The sequence below is a fragment of the Carettochelys insculpta genome, chromosome 3, assembly GCF_033958435.1.
Source record: "Carettochelys insculpta isolate YL-2023 chromosome 3, ASM3395843v1, whole genome shotgun sequence".
NCBI classification, from domain to species: domain Eukaryota; kingdom Metazoa; phylum Chordata; order Testudines; family Carettochelyidae; genus Carettochelys; species Carettochelys insculpta.
This window is the reverse complement of record NC_134139.1, coordinates 67,220,910-67,237,130: the sequence shown is the minus strand read 5'-3', so window position 1 is coordinate 67,237,130 and position 16,221 is coordinate 67,220,910. Positions and strand designations below refer to the sequence as shown.

Below are 16,221 nucleotides of genomic sequence, written 5' to 3'. Positions count from 1 at the left end.
TTGTCAGAATGAAATTTTAGTTTGTACTGTCTTTGCTAGGGCTTTTTAATATAACTGTTGTAGAACTAGGAAAATACCTGGATGAGTTGATGTATCTCCTCCACATAACCCTGATTAACAGTGACAGAGAGGTAGCTGTGTTAGTCTGTATTCTATTAAAACAAAAAAGCAGTCATGTAGCACTTTAAAGACTAACAAAATAATTTATTAGGTGATCAGCTTTTCTGATTTGAAGAAGTGGGTCTGTCCCACGAAAGCTCATCACCTAATAAGTTATTTTCTTAGTCTTTAAAGTGCTACATGACTGCTTTTTTGTTCTGATTGAGCACAACTGTGTTAAGGCACAGAGGACAATCAGGTGCCTAGGGGTCCCTGCCACTCAGCTGCTGTGTGACCTTGAACAGAGTTGGGTTCCCCCTCCCACCTTGTCTTGGGGCCACACCACTGTACATAAAAGTCCACATACACAAGCCTCCTCCCTCTGGGCCTGTTCCCTCCAGCTGCAATGTGGGACTGACCTTTATCTTGCGGGGGAGAGTGGTGCAATTTACACACCCGCTGGGGATACTGAGACCTAGGCCACCCAACTGCAAACTAGGATATGATGGAAAACTCTTCCAGCCTCTCTGCCGTGTTGTGTGAAGTCCCCATGGGGTTAGGGAACCCCGTGGCGGGGGGCTGCGCCCAGAGGGAGGAAGAGGGGGCGCCACGCCGCATGGCCGGCCCCAGCCCCGGCAAAGAGTCGGCGCCTGCAAGCTCTGGGTGTGGGGGAACCTGTGAGCACGGATCCCTGGAGTCTCCGCGTCCACCCGCCGGGCTCAGCCCGGGGCGGGTGCGAAGGAGGCGCTGCCCGCCGGGCCGGAGCAGGGAGCTCGCGGGCAGGGCCCCGCAGGCAGAAGCAGGCGCGCGCCGCGTTGCTATGGTGATGGCGGCCCGGGGCCGCCATGGCGGAGGAGAAGGAGAAGGAGAAGGAGAAGGAGGGAACGGCCGCGGGTAAGAAGCCCCCGGAGACCGAGCCCGGCAACGCCCCGTCCCGCCCGCCAGGAAGCGCCCGGGCCAGACCTGGCGAGGAGGTCGGGGCCTAACGATGCCGCGCGGGGTGGCGCAGGGCGGGGGAGTGCCGCACACAGGATGCTGGGAGCCGGTGAGGGGCTGGGCGGGCGCCGACGGGGACGCGCGGATGGCGCAGGGCAGCCGGAGCAAACCGGCGCGTTCGGGGCGGGGTTGTTTCTCCACCTGGGCCCCGTCCCCCTTGTACCTGCCTTGTGCCTTGTTTCCCTTCGTGATGCCTCGCTGCAGCGAAGGGTGTCACACCCCGCCCCCCCGGCTCCACGGCCGCAGCAGGGGGGTTGTACCCGGCGGTGTGCCGGTTGAGGCTCTCCGTTTGGATCCGTTTATATGGAGATACACATCTGATAGAGCTGGAAGGGACCTTGAGAAGTCATGGGGGTCCAGTCCCCTGCACCCTTGGCAGGACCAAGCCCCGGATCCCTAAATGGCCTCCTCAAGGACTGAGCTGGCAACCCAGGGCTCGAGCTGGTGAAACGCCTGATTTGCGAAATAAAATTCATCTCGCCCTTGGTCGGGTTTGTTACTGTGATAAGCGTTCTGTGAATCACGTTAACTAAGAAAGCAACTTAACATGCTCTGCACAGCACCATGCGTGATGAAAACATCAAGGTGCATTTATCTGAGGGGAAGGGATCGCTGCTAGCCAGCTACTCTAGGGAACCCTTACAAAGTGTCAGGGGATTTGTTAATGACCGTGGAGAGCAGACAGGGCTTGCTGTTACCACAACAGAAAGGCTTTCACAGTGAGTTGTATGCCTTTTGACTTACCTACATTGGACAACAAACAAACGCATTGATCCTCTGGGGATCTGACTTTGTTTCCAGGGGATCAGTAGTTGGAATCAGACATTTCAGCCAATTGGCTGTTCCAATTGTTATACTTCGTTTTCAAATATAGCCAGTTACCCCGCCAAGCAAATGGAATCCCTGTGATAATCTTTCCATTACGTGATAATGCTCAGGGCATGTCAGTTCAGGGGGCATTAAAACACTGTTTAATGGAGCACAAGTATGATTCATAACAGTAACAGAGAGGAAGCCGTGCTAGTCTATACACTATCAAAACAAAAAGCAGTCAAGTAGCACTTTGAAGACTAGCAAAATAGTTTATTAGGTGAGCTTTCGTGGGACAGACCCACTTCTTCAGACCATAGCCAGACCAGACCAGACCAGACTCAATATTTAAGACACAGAGAGCCAAAAACAGTAAGGAAGGAGGACAAATCAGAAAAAGATAATCAAGGTGAGCAAATCAGAGAGTGGAGGGGTGGGGGGGAAGGTCAAGAATTAGACTGAGCCAAGTATGCAGATGAGCCCCTATAGTGACTCAGAAAGTTCCCATCACGATTTAAACCATGTGTTAATGTGCCGAATTTGAATATAAAAGCCAGCTTGGCTGCTTCTTGTTCCAGAACGGTGCGATAATTCTTCTTCAGTAACACACATACCTTTAGGTCATTGACAGAATGCCCCATTTCATTAAAATGTTGGCTAACTGGTTTGTGGATCTGGAGTGTTTTGATGTCTGTTTTGTGCCCGTTGACCCTTTGTCTAAGGGAGTTAGAAGTCTGTCCAATATACAAAGCATCTGAGCATTGTTGGCACAGGATGGCATATATGATGTTAGTAGAGGAGCATGAGAAAGTGCCTATGATTCTGTGAGTAACCTGGTTAGGTCCAGTGATGGTATTTCCAGAGAAGATATGTGGACAAAGCTGGCAGCGGGCTTTGTTGCAGGGAAAGGTTCCAGGACTGGTATTCCTGGGGTATAGACTGTGGCCGTTTGTGAGGATCCTCATGAGGTTGGGAGGTCGTCTGTAGGAGAGAACAGGCATGTCACCCAGGGCCTTCTGGAGTGTGGCATCCTGATTAAGGATAGGTTGTAGGTCTTTAATAATTCGTTGCAGTGCTCTGAGTTGGGGGCTGTAGGTGATGACCAGTGGTGTTCTGTTCTTGGCTTTTTTGGGCCGATCTTGGAGTAGCTGGTCTCTGGGTATTCGTCTGGCCCTGTCGATTTATTTTTTTACTTCTCCTGGTGGGTAATTCAGGTTTATGAATATTTGGCAAAGTTCTTGTAGTTTTTGGTCTCTGTCAGTTGGATTAGAGCAAATGCGATTGTACCTAAGAGCTTGACTGTAAACAATGGATCTAGTCGTGTGCAGGATGGAAACTAGAAGGGTGTAGATAAGTATAGCGATCAGTAGGTTTTCGGTACAGTGTGGTACTGATCAGGCCATCCTTGATTAGTACTGTAGTGTCCAGGAAATGTATCTCTTGCATATTGTAATTGAGGCATAAATTGATGGTGGGGTGTAGATTGTTAAAGTCTCTGTGGAATTCTTCTAGAGCCTCTGTACCATGGGTCCAAATCATAAAGATGTCATCAATGTATCTTAAGTAGAAGAGTGGTGATAGGGGACGAGAGCTGAGGAATCGTTGTTCCAGGTCAGCCATAAATATATTAGCATATTGTGGGGCCACGCGGGTGCCCATAGCAGTTCCAGTAATCTGGAGGTATAAATTGTCCCCAAAATGGAACTGATTGTGTGTGAGAACAAAGTTACAGAGGTCAGACACCAGATTGGCTGTGGTGGCATCAGGGATGGTATTCCTCATTGCTTGTAATCCGTCTTGATGTGGAATATTAGTGTACAGAGCCTCTACATCCATTGTGGCAAGGATGGCGTTATCAGGAACTTTTCCGATGTTTTGTAATTTCCTCAGGAAGTCGGTGGTATCTGGGATATAGCCGGGAGCGTTGGTGGCATAGGGTTTGAGGAGGGAGTCCACGTAACTGGATAGTCCGGTGGTAAGGGCGCCAATACCTGAAATGATAGAGCATCCAGGGTTTCCACGTTTGTGGATTTTGGGAAGTAAATAGAATAATCCAGGCTGCGGCTCAGATGGTGTGTCTGAGTGAATGAGGTCCCGAGTAGCAGCAGGGAGTTCCTTCAGTAGTTGTTGTAATTTGCTTTGGAATTCCAAAGTGGGATCAGCGGAGAGAGGTCTGTAAAATGTGGTGTTGGAGAGTTGTCTGGCTGCCTCCTGTTCGTAGTCTGACTCATTCAGGATGACAACAGCACCCCCTTTGTTAGCTGGTTTGATTATGATGTCTGGGTTATTTTTGAGACTCTGGACAGCATGGTGTTCAGCATAGTTGAGATTGTGTCTCATTTGGCATTGTTTGTGTATAATGTCAGCCTGAGCACGGTTGCGGAAGCACTGTACATAGAAGTCCGGACTTTCACTATGACCCTCAGGGGGAGTCCACATAGAGATCTTCTTCTTTTGTTGTTGGTAGGGGGGGTCGAGAGAATCAGACTGTTGTTCATAGGTGTGCTGGAAAAATTCCTTTAGATGGAGGCGGCGAAAGAATGCTTCAAGGTCACCACAGAATTGTGTTAAGTTCGTGGAGGAGGTAGGGCAGAAGGAAAGACCCCGGGATAAGAGAGACTCCTCTGTTTTTGGTTCTCTGTGTCTTAAATATTGAGTCTGTTCTGGTCTGGCTATGGTCTGAAGAAGTGGGTCTGTCCCACGAAAGCTCACCTAATAAACTATTTTGCTAGTCTTTAAAGTGCTACTTGACTGCTTTTTGTTTTGATTCATAACAGGTGTGCAAAGTGGGGGTGTGACATTTTGTAAGGGGGCACAGCGCAATAGCCTCTCCCCCCAGCGTCCACTGCATCGCAAAGGGAATGCTCCCTCCCGCCCCACTGGACCAATCATGGAGAAGGGCTGGGCACATCTGTGGCACCTGCCTCGCTGTCAGGTTGAGGCAGCTGGTTCCCAGCAGTGGGGGCCAGGCTGGCGGGGGGGGAGTGTCTGGAGCTGGGGTTTCCGCTGTGGCACCGCAGCTGGCCTGGCCCCACAGTGCTTTGCCCCTCCCCCAGAAGGAGCCACTGGTCACCCAGAGCCTGAGCCCCTGGTCCAGCAGGCGCCCCGTCTGCCCAGCCGAGTAGCCTGCCTGCCCGGCCTGCACCGGGTGGAGGTAAAGGGAACATAGAGGCCTTGAGACAAGCAGCGGGGCCAGCCGTAGACTTCCCGGCTTAATGAGGTACCCTCCTGTGGTCCGTCCTGGGGTCCTCCCCACGAGCACCCCTCCCCCTATGGGCACCCCCCTGGAGCCTCCCAGCATCCCTTCCCAAGCATCCCACCCCTTTCAGAGCTCTCCTCCCTGCATCCCTTCCTGTGGTCCTCCCATAGGTTGAGTGGGGGCAGCTAACTGCAGGGCCAAAAAGGCGGGGCACGACCTAAAAATTTTGCTCACCCGATTTATGACAAAAATATTCAAATATCTTGAATGGTAACCTCATTATATCCCAGGATAAATCAGCAATAAAATTTATTTGTTGCATCAGTTTAAGCTTTATTTATTTCACCCCTTACTAATATTAGTTGTTATTCAGAATATGTAAATTCTAAATATTGCATTTGAAATAATCAAATTTCAGAAGCAAACATTTTCATGCTTGTTGTTAATTATAAAAAGAGTATGAGCAATAGAGCACTTCTACAGAAATATTTGTTACTAGCTGTAATGAGAAATTGGAAATTATTTATATGTATGTCTAAGACACCAATTACTGTGAGATGTAGGCACCATATATAAATTAAGAAATAACATCAAACTTCCTTCAGAATAAAGAACTGATTTTTTTCTTTCTCTCCATTCAGTTTTAGAAGGATAATAAATGAATAGTTAAATCTATATTGTTCACCTGATCCTGTAGTCAGAGCCACGTCATGTATATATCTTAGGGGAATGCCCACCAAAGGGAGAAATCTTGTATCATGACCTGAAACTGTAACACTTGTTCTCATCCAGATTTCTGCTGGTAATAGATCCCACAGCTGAGAGCTTTCTGGTTATTGAACATTCACTGGCAAATGAGAATCTGGGCTGTATCAGCCAGTAAGCCTATAGAAAGCTAGTATTATGCAACTTGAAAAGGGCCTTTGAAGTAGGTTGATCCTCACTTAGACACATAGGACATTAAAGATAATGCCCTTCAATAATAACCAGAATTTCCCAGAGTAGAGCACACAGTAGCAAGGGTCAGCAACCTTTCTGTGGCGGAGTGCTGAAATTTATCCTTTTGACCTCTGTAGCTACGTCTACACGTGAAGCCGACATCGAAGTAGCTTATTTTGATGTAGCGACATCGAAATAGGCTATTTCGATGAATAACGTCTACACGTCCTCCAGGGCTGGCAACATCGATGTTCAGCATCGACGTTGCGCAGCACCACATCGAAATAGGCGCAGCGAGGGAATGTCTACATGCCAAAGTAGCACACATTGAAATAAGGGTGCCAGGCACAGCTGCAGACAGGGTCACAGGGCGGACTAGCGCTTCCGGGGCAACAGCTAGCCGCTCCTTTAAAGGGCCCCTCCCAGACACACTCAGCCTGCACAGCACGCGGTTAGCAGAGCCATAGGCACGCACACCTCGGGTGACGCAGTCGTGATGGACCCCCAGCAGGAGCAACAGCAGCAGCAGCAGCAGCAGCAGCAGCCAGAGGTCCACCCAGCTGCCCCTGCAGGAGCAGTGCTTGCCCTGCTCCACGCCATGCAGGAGGCAGCTGAGCACCTCCTTCCCACAGAGGAGGAGATGCCCGCAGGGGAGGAGGACGCAACCCCCAACCCTGCAGCACCCCGACCCCCCGCCGCCTCATGCGCCACCGGCTGTGGAGCTACCCCACCAGCACCGACTGGTGGGAGCGGCTGGTGCTTGGGGAGTGGGATGACGACCGCTGGCTCAGGAACTTTCGCATGAGCTGGCAGACATTTATGGAGCTATGCCAGTGGCTCACCCCCACACTCAGGCACCAGCACACCGCCATGCGGCGTGCCCTACCTGTGGAGAAACGGGTCGGCATCGCTGTCTGGAAGCTGGCCACTCCAGACAGCTACCGATCCTTGGGACAGCAGTTTGGCGTCGGCAAGGCCACTGTCGGGGCTGTCCTCATGGAGGTAAGAGGACCCACGGGGGGAGAGGGGGAGGCAGCCCTGGCAGGGCAGGGGGGCCCTGGCAGGGGAGGGCAGGGGAGGGGAGGGGAGGGGGGCCCTGGCAGGGCAGGGCAGGGCAGGGGAGGAGAGGGGAGGGGAGGGGAGTGGGGCCCGGTCAGGGCAGGGCCACACACACCCTGCTCACCCCTTATTGGTGCTCTCCCATGTGCTTCCCCTGCAGGTCGTCCGCGCCATCAACGCCATACTCCTCCACAGGCTCGTGAGGCTGGGGTGACCCAGATGCCACCATCGCGGGCTTTGCCACCCTGGGCTTCCCCAGTTGCTTCGGGGCTCTGGATGGGACTCACATCCCCATCCGCGCCCCGGAGCACAGTGGAGGATGCTACATCAACTGGAAGGGCTACCACTCAGTGGTCCTCCAGGCCTTGGTGGACAGCCAGGGCCATTTCCAGGACATTTATGTGGGCTGGCCTGGCAGCACCCACGACACCCAGGTTTTCCGGAACTTGGGCCTGTGCCGCCGGCTGGAGGTGGGGACCTACATCCCCCAGCGGGAGATCCCTGTGGGGGACACCACCGTGTCCCTCTGCGTCATCACAGATGCGGCATACCCCCTCCGGCCGTGGCTCATGCACCTGTACACGGGCCATCTCTCTGCCAGCCAGGAGCGCTTCAACCAGTGCCTGAACCACGCGCGCCAGGTGGTGGAGCGCTCATTTGGCCGCCTCAAAGGGTGCTGGAGGTGTCTCCTCACCCGCCTGGATGCGGGCCCCACCAACATCCCCCAGATTGTGGGTGCGTGCAGCGCCCTACACAATCTGGTGGAGAGCAAGGGGGAGGGCTTTTTTCAGGGCTGGGCTGTGGAGGCCGGCAGGGCCGATGTGCAGCCACCCGCTGCCCCCAGTCGCCATGTGGACCCCAAAGGGACCCGGGTCTGGGAGGCCCTGCGGGCCCACTTCGATGAGGCCACGGGGTGAACGCTGCCAGGCCCCCCACTGCACCGCCCCATCCTCCACAACACTCCCTGCCCCTACGCCCACACCACGGAGCACCCAACAGCACACCCCTCCCCACTTTTCTTGGACAAATAAAAGCAGACACTTGTTTGTGAAATCAAACTTCTTTACTGCAACTCTTTTCTTACTAATAATAACTAAAGGAACTTCTAAGTAACTTAATATTATGTATGTGTGTATATATTAACAAAAAAAAACAGGGATAACAAGGAAGGGGAGAACTATTTACATGGGGGGGAAGGATCAGACTGTGAAAACGGGGGTCACAAATAAATAAATATAAACTATATACAAGGCCGAACAACAAAACAGTGGGGGGAATATATACAAGGGGGGGGGCACGTCCTGGGCCCCATGCCCCTATAGTCCAGCACTGGGGGTGGGGGGCCGGGCGGACCAGAAGATACGGCCGGCGAGTGTCAGCTGGCCCCAGGTCTCCCTCGGCGGAATGGCCCTCGGTGGCGGGTGGCAGGGCGACGGCGGACGGCGCGGCGACAGGAGCAGTGGGTGGTGCAGCGGGTGGAGCAGGCAGGGCAGGTGCAGCGGCGGATGGCGCGGCATGGGGGGCCAGGTAATCCGCTGTGCGTTTGAATATCTCCATGTAGGCCCCCCATGCCTCTTGGCGCCAGGCCAGCGCCCGCTCCTGCAGGTGGAGGCGGCCTTGCTCCACCCGCAGCCGCTGCTCCGCGACCTCCACCTGCTGGCGGTGGAGGGCCAGCAGCTGGGGGTCCGTCGCCGGCGGCTGCTGCTGCTGGGTCCGCCGTCTTGCCCGCCGTTGGGCCGGTCGGTCCTCCGCCTAGGGGCTGGCCTGGAGCGATGGCCCCGGAGGGGATTCCGGGACCACTGAAGCCTCGCTGGCGCTCTCCGGTCCTTCCGATGGTGCAGCTGTGGAACACAGGAGGTGGGGAAGAAGAGTGGAGACAGCTGTTAGTGTGGGCCCCGAGCCGTGGCCCTTGTCCCCCCACCCCTGTGCTGCAGGTTCCCCATCCCCGTCCCCAGGAGATGCTGCTGTGATGGGGTTCAAGGGTCCCCCTGCACTGCACCCCGTCCCCTGGCGGGAGTGACTCTCACTTCACTCAGCAGGTCTGACAGGAGAGGTTTCTTAGGCAACAGATGCCCAGTTTCTCCCAGAAGTGACAGTACAGCAGTCAGAGACAGTCCTTCCAACCCGTCCTGGGGAGAAGACCCCGAGGGGTGCCCCTCTGGGGGTGTAGCTTTCCCCCTTCTCAGGCAGGCAGCCTTCTAGCTCTCCCTTCCCCTAGCCTCTACCTGCAGCCCCCGATTCAAACCTAGCTCGGCTCCTCCCTCCTCTTTGTTCAGGGCAGAGGTGTAACCTGCCAGTTGTAGCCCCAGGATCATCCTTAGCCACTGGGAGCTATTCAGCTTGTTGCTCACATCTAGCCTGAGTCTCGTATTTGCCCTCCCCCCACTCCATCACATGCTGCTGGGTGTCCCACCCCCTCCTCCCGGGGGACCTTAGAGGTTCCGCTCCCCCCTGCCCTGGGGATGGGGCATGGCACTGTTGTGCTGTGGGGGGCAGGGGCTGATGAACTCCTGTGAGGGACATGCCACTGCTGTCCTTGGGGCCATGGTCATCTGGGCATGTGGAGGGCCCTGGCCACATATCTATTACCCCCGCCCCTCAACCCTGGGGGTGTACACCGGGGGGGTACATACCTGTAGGTCCACTCCCACGGTCGGGGGACACCCGGGAGGCGGACGTCCGGCTGCTGCTCCGGGATGGCAGGAGGATCTGGAGCCCGGTGTTGGTGGAGGAGGAGTCCCCCTCCTCCTCCTGCTCCGGTGCCCCGGGGGTGGGCTCCAGGTGGGGCCCCCGGGGTGCGGGACTTGCCTCCGGGGCAGACTCCGGCTCCGGGGCCTGGTGGGGCTCCTCAGCCGAGGTGTCAAGAGTGGCCGGAGGCGAGGAGGTGTGCCGAGGGCCCAGGATGTTCCTGAGCTCCCTGTAAAAGGGGCAAGTGACGGGGGCGGCCCCAGATCGGCCGGCCACATCCCGGGCCCGGGTGTAACCCTGCCTCAGCTCCTTGACTTTACTCCAGACATGGTCTGCAGTGTGGGCAGGGTGACCCTGGGCGGCCAGGCCCTCGGCCAGCCGAGCGAACGCATCCGCGTTCCGCCTCTTGCTCCCCATTACCTGGAGCACCTCCTCCTCGCTCCAGAGCCCCAGCAGGTCCCAAAGCTCGGCCTCCGTCCAGGAGGGGCCCCGCTGCCGCTTCCCGGCCTGGCTCCTGCCCTGGCTCCCCTTCGGGGGGGTTCCCTGAGGGCACTGGGGGGGCTGCTGGGCGGCCATGAGGTCCTTTGGGGGTCTGGGTGGCTGAAGAAGAGTGTGCAGGCGAGCCGCGTGTTATTGCTGCTGCCTGCACGCTCTCTCAGCTTCCTGCACAGAAAGGGAGGGGGTGGGGACCTTTAAGGGGCCGCTTCACGCGGACACCATTGAGCTGAGGAGCTGGAGAGAGCGTTTCTCAACCCCTCAGCTGATGGCCGCCATGGAGGACCCCGCAATTTTGAAGTTGCGGGACGCGCAACGACTACACGTTCCCTACTTCAACGTTGAACGTCGAAGTAGGGCACTATTCCCATCCCCTCATGGGGTTAGTGGCTTCGACGTCTCGCCGCCTAACGTCGATGTTAACATCGAAATAGCACCCAACATGTGTAGCCGTGACGGGCGCTATTTCGAAGTTAGTGCCACTACTTCGAAGTAGCATGCACGTGTAGACATGGCTTGTGTGTGTCAGAGTGCTGGTGATACTTTTTAAAGTCACTAATAGTCCTACTTACAACAGCTTCATTAATAAATAAGATGCAGAACCTTAGGTGGTCGTTGGTAGCATTCACTGCTCTTTTGTTAATTCACAGGCAGGATGGCTTTGAGCAAGCTCTGGCTGCATGGGGGAGTAGGGCTGGGGCTGAGCTCCCACCATGCATGCCAATGCCAGGGGTTGCTGACCCCTGCAGTAGAGTATTATGTGTATTTCCATGGTTTTTGTCAGCGGACTAGCTGCTGCATGTTGTAGTATTTGTAGTTTGTGGGTGGACCCTCTAGCTTAGGTTATTTGGTAGAGTGAGTTGCAGTAATCCAGTCTCTTGCTAATTATTGTGGATAAGTTCCACATCTCCTAATATAACAATACTTAGCTCTGATGTAGAGATTTGCACCTCTGCTTTGTCTTTATTGCAAAAACACTGAGTTGTATTATTTTTTTTCCTATTTTGCAGAAAAAGGAACCGAGGCACAGACAGGTTAAACAAATTTGCCCAAAGTGACACAACAAGTCATGAGCAGAGCTGAGAACAGAACTCAGGAAGCCTAGCTACTGATGGACTATTATTACCACTTAGAGAAGATAGAGAGGAAAGGGTCTTGTGATTGTCCCGCCCAGCTAATAGAAACAGGACATTTCTGGATCCATGTCTCTCTTGCCACGTTTGCACAGTATATTGGGTGTTTGTGTCATTTTGTCAATCTCAGAACAGACACCCTTGACAAATAAGGTCATAGCTCTGAGGGGGCAAAATCCCATTTTACTGGATAACTGATTAAACAGGTTTTGGGGGACAGCTGGGGAGGCCGTGGACAGGGGCTGCTCCAGCTGGGCTGGAGCACCCCTCTTGCAGTGCACTGGGGACTGGGCTTGCTCTGGCCTGGCTTGAGTGTCTCTGCCCATAGCGCCACGATGGGTAGGGGGCACTCCAACATGACTGGAGCAGCCCTGATCTGCAGCAGCTTGACCCAAGAATGCTACAGGCCTGAGAGTGCTGTCCACAGCAGCCCTGGGCACGTTACAGGTCAGGGGTGCTCCAGCTGGGCTGAAGCAGCCCAGGTCCCGGCATGCCATGGGCAGGGATACTGCAGCCTGGCCAGAAACAGCCTTATCTGCAGCCTCCCAAGCCATCCTTCCTCTGTTCTCATCTGCCCCTTCCCCCCACTGTCCTGGGGCCACCGTGGATGGAGCTACTCAGGGACTGCTCCAGCCCATATTGATTAATCGTAAATGGTAAGCCTCAGCTGTTTAGGATGAGGCTTACCAGTTAACTGGTTAAACTTTAACATCCCTAGTAGCTTCTGGTGGCTTTTACGGGTGATATTTTTAATGCTCTGGCATTTTTTGAAGTTTTCACAATGAACTTTTTTTTTGAAAATGAATCAGTGTGATATGGAATAAATCCTATACATTAATTCAACTGTGTATTCTCAAGTTTTGAACATTCTCCAGAACATTATTTCTAGTAGGATTAGGTAGGAATAATAGTATCTCCTTTGAGAGGAAGGATAGTCTAATAGTAAAGGCTACTAACTCTGGACTTGGAAGACATAGGTGCAGTTTACTGCATTTTTAAACGTCCTTTCTGAACTTGGGCAAGCAATTTATTCACTCTGTGCCTCAGTTTCCCACATGTAAAATTAAGATATATACTTTCCTTCCTTGTGAGATTGTGAGAATAAATATACTGAAGATTTTGCGGTGCCCAGATAATATAGTGTTAGGGCCCATGTAACTGGAGAGATTTACAGCCATTCAGTGGGATTTTCTAATGTGTCTAAGTGAGTTAGGTATATAATTGTGATTGAAAATAAACTTTTGCTTTTTAGCATTTGTGAAAATCCTCCAGTGATGGGGCTTAATCCCCCATCACCTGCAATGTGAGGAAAAGAGCTTGGCAGGTCTGCAGCTGGGATGTGATTAACTACTTGCCTCCTGCCCAAGGCAGGCAGAGTGAGGCCTCATAAGAAATGCTATTATATAGAAGAGCACAGTCTCTAGTAGAAGAAATTGTGAAGTAGGGTATAATGGACAGGAATGAAAGCATACTGTAAGAGTGAGTTAGCTCTTGGCTTGAAGCTTTGAGGTACAGCTAATAAGGAAGCTACCATGAAGCCTAAGAAGAGTGGAAGGGTTGTTATTTAGAAGATGTGTTTAGACTTATTTATGCTCCCTGGAAGTGGTTTAGACTTTTCCATTACTTGGTTGGAGAGGCAAGTCACAGAACATGTACAGGGAAACGGAGACAAGGTACAGGGCTGAAAGTCTAGTACAGGTCCAAGAGAGAGCCTCCGAATGGAGTGTTAGAGCTGAGAATCCCGTGCAATACTGTGATGTCACATGGGGGTGGCTCATCAAGTGAAGATGGGCTACTGTGAATGTACATTTGCTATGCCTATCCATGGATTATCACCTTGCAGTGGTGTTGAGGCTTGCATGTTTCAGTGACTCTGGGAGTGATGCTGCCTGAAGTCATGTACTTTCTTAGAGTCACCAAAGGCAGAACGGTGAAGGGTGAGGTTCTGGACAAGGTGTGATCCAAGAAATCCTCAAGAGCAAAGCTCAATGGACGTGAAACTGTTGTGCAATTTTATAGTGGCTGTGAAGGTGGATGAAGCGTGACCACTTCCAAGCAGTGTTAGAAGAAAAACTTACGTCAGAGTTTGCAGAAGAAATCCAGGCACACTGGAGCCAGCTGACAACATTAATTATCAGTGCCTGTGAGGAAACCATAGGCTACCAAGCCACAAAACATCAAGACTGGTTTCACAAAAATTACGTTGAAATTGAGCAACTCATCAATGTGAAAAGAATGGCATTTTGAGGTTGGGGCCAAAATGGCATAAACTGTAATACAAAGCGAGAAGCCTATGCTAAGGTGAAAGTAGAAGTCCAAAGTAAAATCAGAGAAGTCAAGTACAAATGGTGGACTGAGAAAGAACTCCAACATCTCGCATACATCTACAACACATGTGGTTTCTTCAGTGACATTAAGACTGTCTATGGGCAAGCTTGTTATGGTATGAATCCTTTTCATTCTAAGGATGGAGCCACACTTCTGAAGGACAGTGAAGCTATCAATTTTCTCTGGAAAGAACATTTTGAAGATCTTCCTAACCATAACTCTGTGGTTTCAGATGAAGTCTTTGAGCAAATCCCCCAACAATCTCCTAGGGATGAGCTTGGAGACTGTCTCAACTTGCCTGAGGTACACAGTGCCATTGAGCAGACGACAACTAACAAAGAATCAGGTCCACATCCCAGCTGAAATCTTTAAAGATGATGGACTCGAGCTAATTCTGCAGCTTTACCTGCTTATTCTTAAAATCTGGAGAGAGGAGGAGAGACCCAGTGAAATGAGAGATGCCATGATTTTCACCCTCTTCAAGAAAGAGGATAAAGCAGACTGTGGAAGGTTTTGTGATATCTCTTTCCTTGCCACTCAGGCAAAGTTGTGGCATAGATCCTTGCAACTCGTCTTCTGCCTTTGTCAAAAAAAATTCCACCAGAGTCAGACAGCATTTACTGACCATATTGTGGAACTGTGCATATGATCTTTACAGCAAGGCAGCTGCAAGAAAAGTATAGGGAGCAAAGATGACCACTGTATATGACTTTCAGGGTGTGTCTACACGGGCACAAATCTTTGAAACAGCCATGCTAATGGCCATTTTGAAGATTACCAATGGAGCACTGAATCGAATATTCAGTGCCTCATTAGCATTCGCACACTTCCAGCTGGGGCGCTTAGAAAGTGCTGCTTTCGAAAGTGCATGGCTCGGCACGGCTACACAGGGGTCCTTTTTGAAAGGACTCACCCCTTTCGAAATCCCCTTATACCGCTCACTGATCGGAATAAGGGGATTTTGAAAGGTGTGGGGTCCTTTCAAAAAGGAGCCCCGTGTAGCCGCACCGAGCCACGCGCTTTCGAAAGCAGCACTTTCTAAGCGCCCCGGCTGGAAGTGTCCGAATGCTAATGAGGCACTGAATATTCAATTCAATACCTCATTAATAATCTTCGAAATATGGCTATTTCAAAGATTTGTGCCCGTGCAAACACAGCCTCATTGGTGTAGCCTTTGATTCAGTGAATCATTGTGCTCTCTGGATTATACTTTTGAAGATTGTCCTAAAGTTGCTTCATGACAACATGAAAGTGACTGTTCTGAGTAGTATTGGCTCCCAGAGTGAATCCTTCAAAGAGCAAACAGGAGTCAAGCAGGGGCTGCATCATTGCCACAATCATGTTTGTGGTTTTTATTGCTGTCATTGTTTACCTAATTACTGGGAAACTCCTACCTGGCATTGAAATCATATATAGAATGGATGGAAAGCTGTTCAGGCTTTGCAGGCTGAAAGCTAAAAGTAAGATTTCCACCACGTCTATATGCAACTGCAGCATGCTGATGACAACACAGTTTTTGCCCACTCTGAGAAAGATCAGCAAACTATCCTGAACAGGTTTGCTGATGCTTAAACATGTCTTGGTTTCATGTTCAAGATCAAGAAGACCAAAATGCTCCATCAGCCCTCTCCAAATGAGGTACCACGTGCTTTATCTACTAAAATCAATGGAGAAGTTCTGGGGAATGTTGACCATTTCTTTTTCCTTGGACGATATGTCTCATACAAGGCAGATATTGATGCAGAAATCCAACACAATCTGAGCTGTGCCAATGCAGCTTTTGCTTGTTTGCTTTGTTTGTTTGCTTGCACAGGGTTTTTGAAGATCACAACATTTGATGAGACACCAAGCTTCTTGTTTATGAACATTGTTCTCTCAACATAGTATTATATATCAGAAACCTGGACAATGTATGTGCATCACTTGAAAGTCCTTGAGAGGCATCACTAATGCTGTCTCCGCAAGATCTCAAAGATCACATGGGAAGACAGACACACCAACATTAATATCTGGAAGAGGCAAAGACCACCATATTGAGGCAATGATCATCCATCAGCAACACCACTGGTCTTGTCACATTATTCACATGCCAGATCATCGCCTCCAAAAACAGGTCCTGTTCTCTCAGCTGAAAGAAGTGGACTGTAATGCAGGACAATAGAAGCATTGTAAGGACTTGCTGAAGGATAATTTAAAGAAGTGTAATATTGATATTGACACCTGGGAGACACTCACCCAGGATCACTCAAAATGGAGAGAAGTAATACACAGTGGTCCCCTGCATTTTGAACTTGCCTGCCTGCAAACGGAGGAGGAAAAGAGACACAGGAGGAAGGAGAGACTGGCTTCCAGTCATGGTCAACAGCCTCTTGCTGTACCTGGAAATATCCATTCTCACTGTAATATAACTTATAGTTCAAGGATAGGCCTTATCAGCCCCTAAAGGATCCACAACTCCCATGGGAGATGATCATA

At 51.5% G+C, this 16,221-nt stretch overlaps 1 protein-coding gene across 1 annotated transcript in view; it reads left to right on the top strand.

Annotated features, from left to right (window-relative positions):
- The first annotated feature begins 715 nt into the window (after positions 1 to 715).
- Positions 716 to 16,221, top strand: part of DRC8 (dynein regulatory complex subunit 8) — a 76,601-nt gene continuing 61,095 nt past the window's right edge. The window contains exon 1 of the mRNA XM_074988630.1: positions 716 to 993. Within this exon, the coding sequence (XP_074844731.1) occupies positions 945 to 993 (49 nt within the window). The 5' untranslated portion in view covers positions 716 to 944. The remainder of the gene's footprint in view (positions 994 to 16,221) is intronic.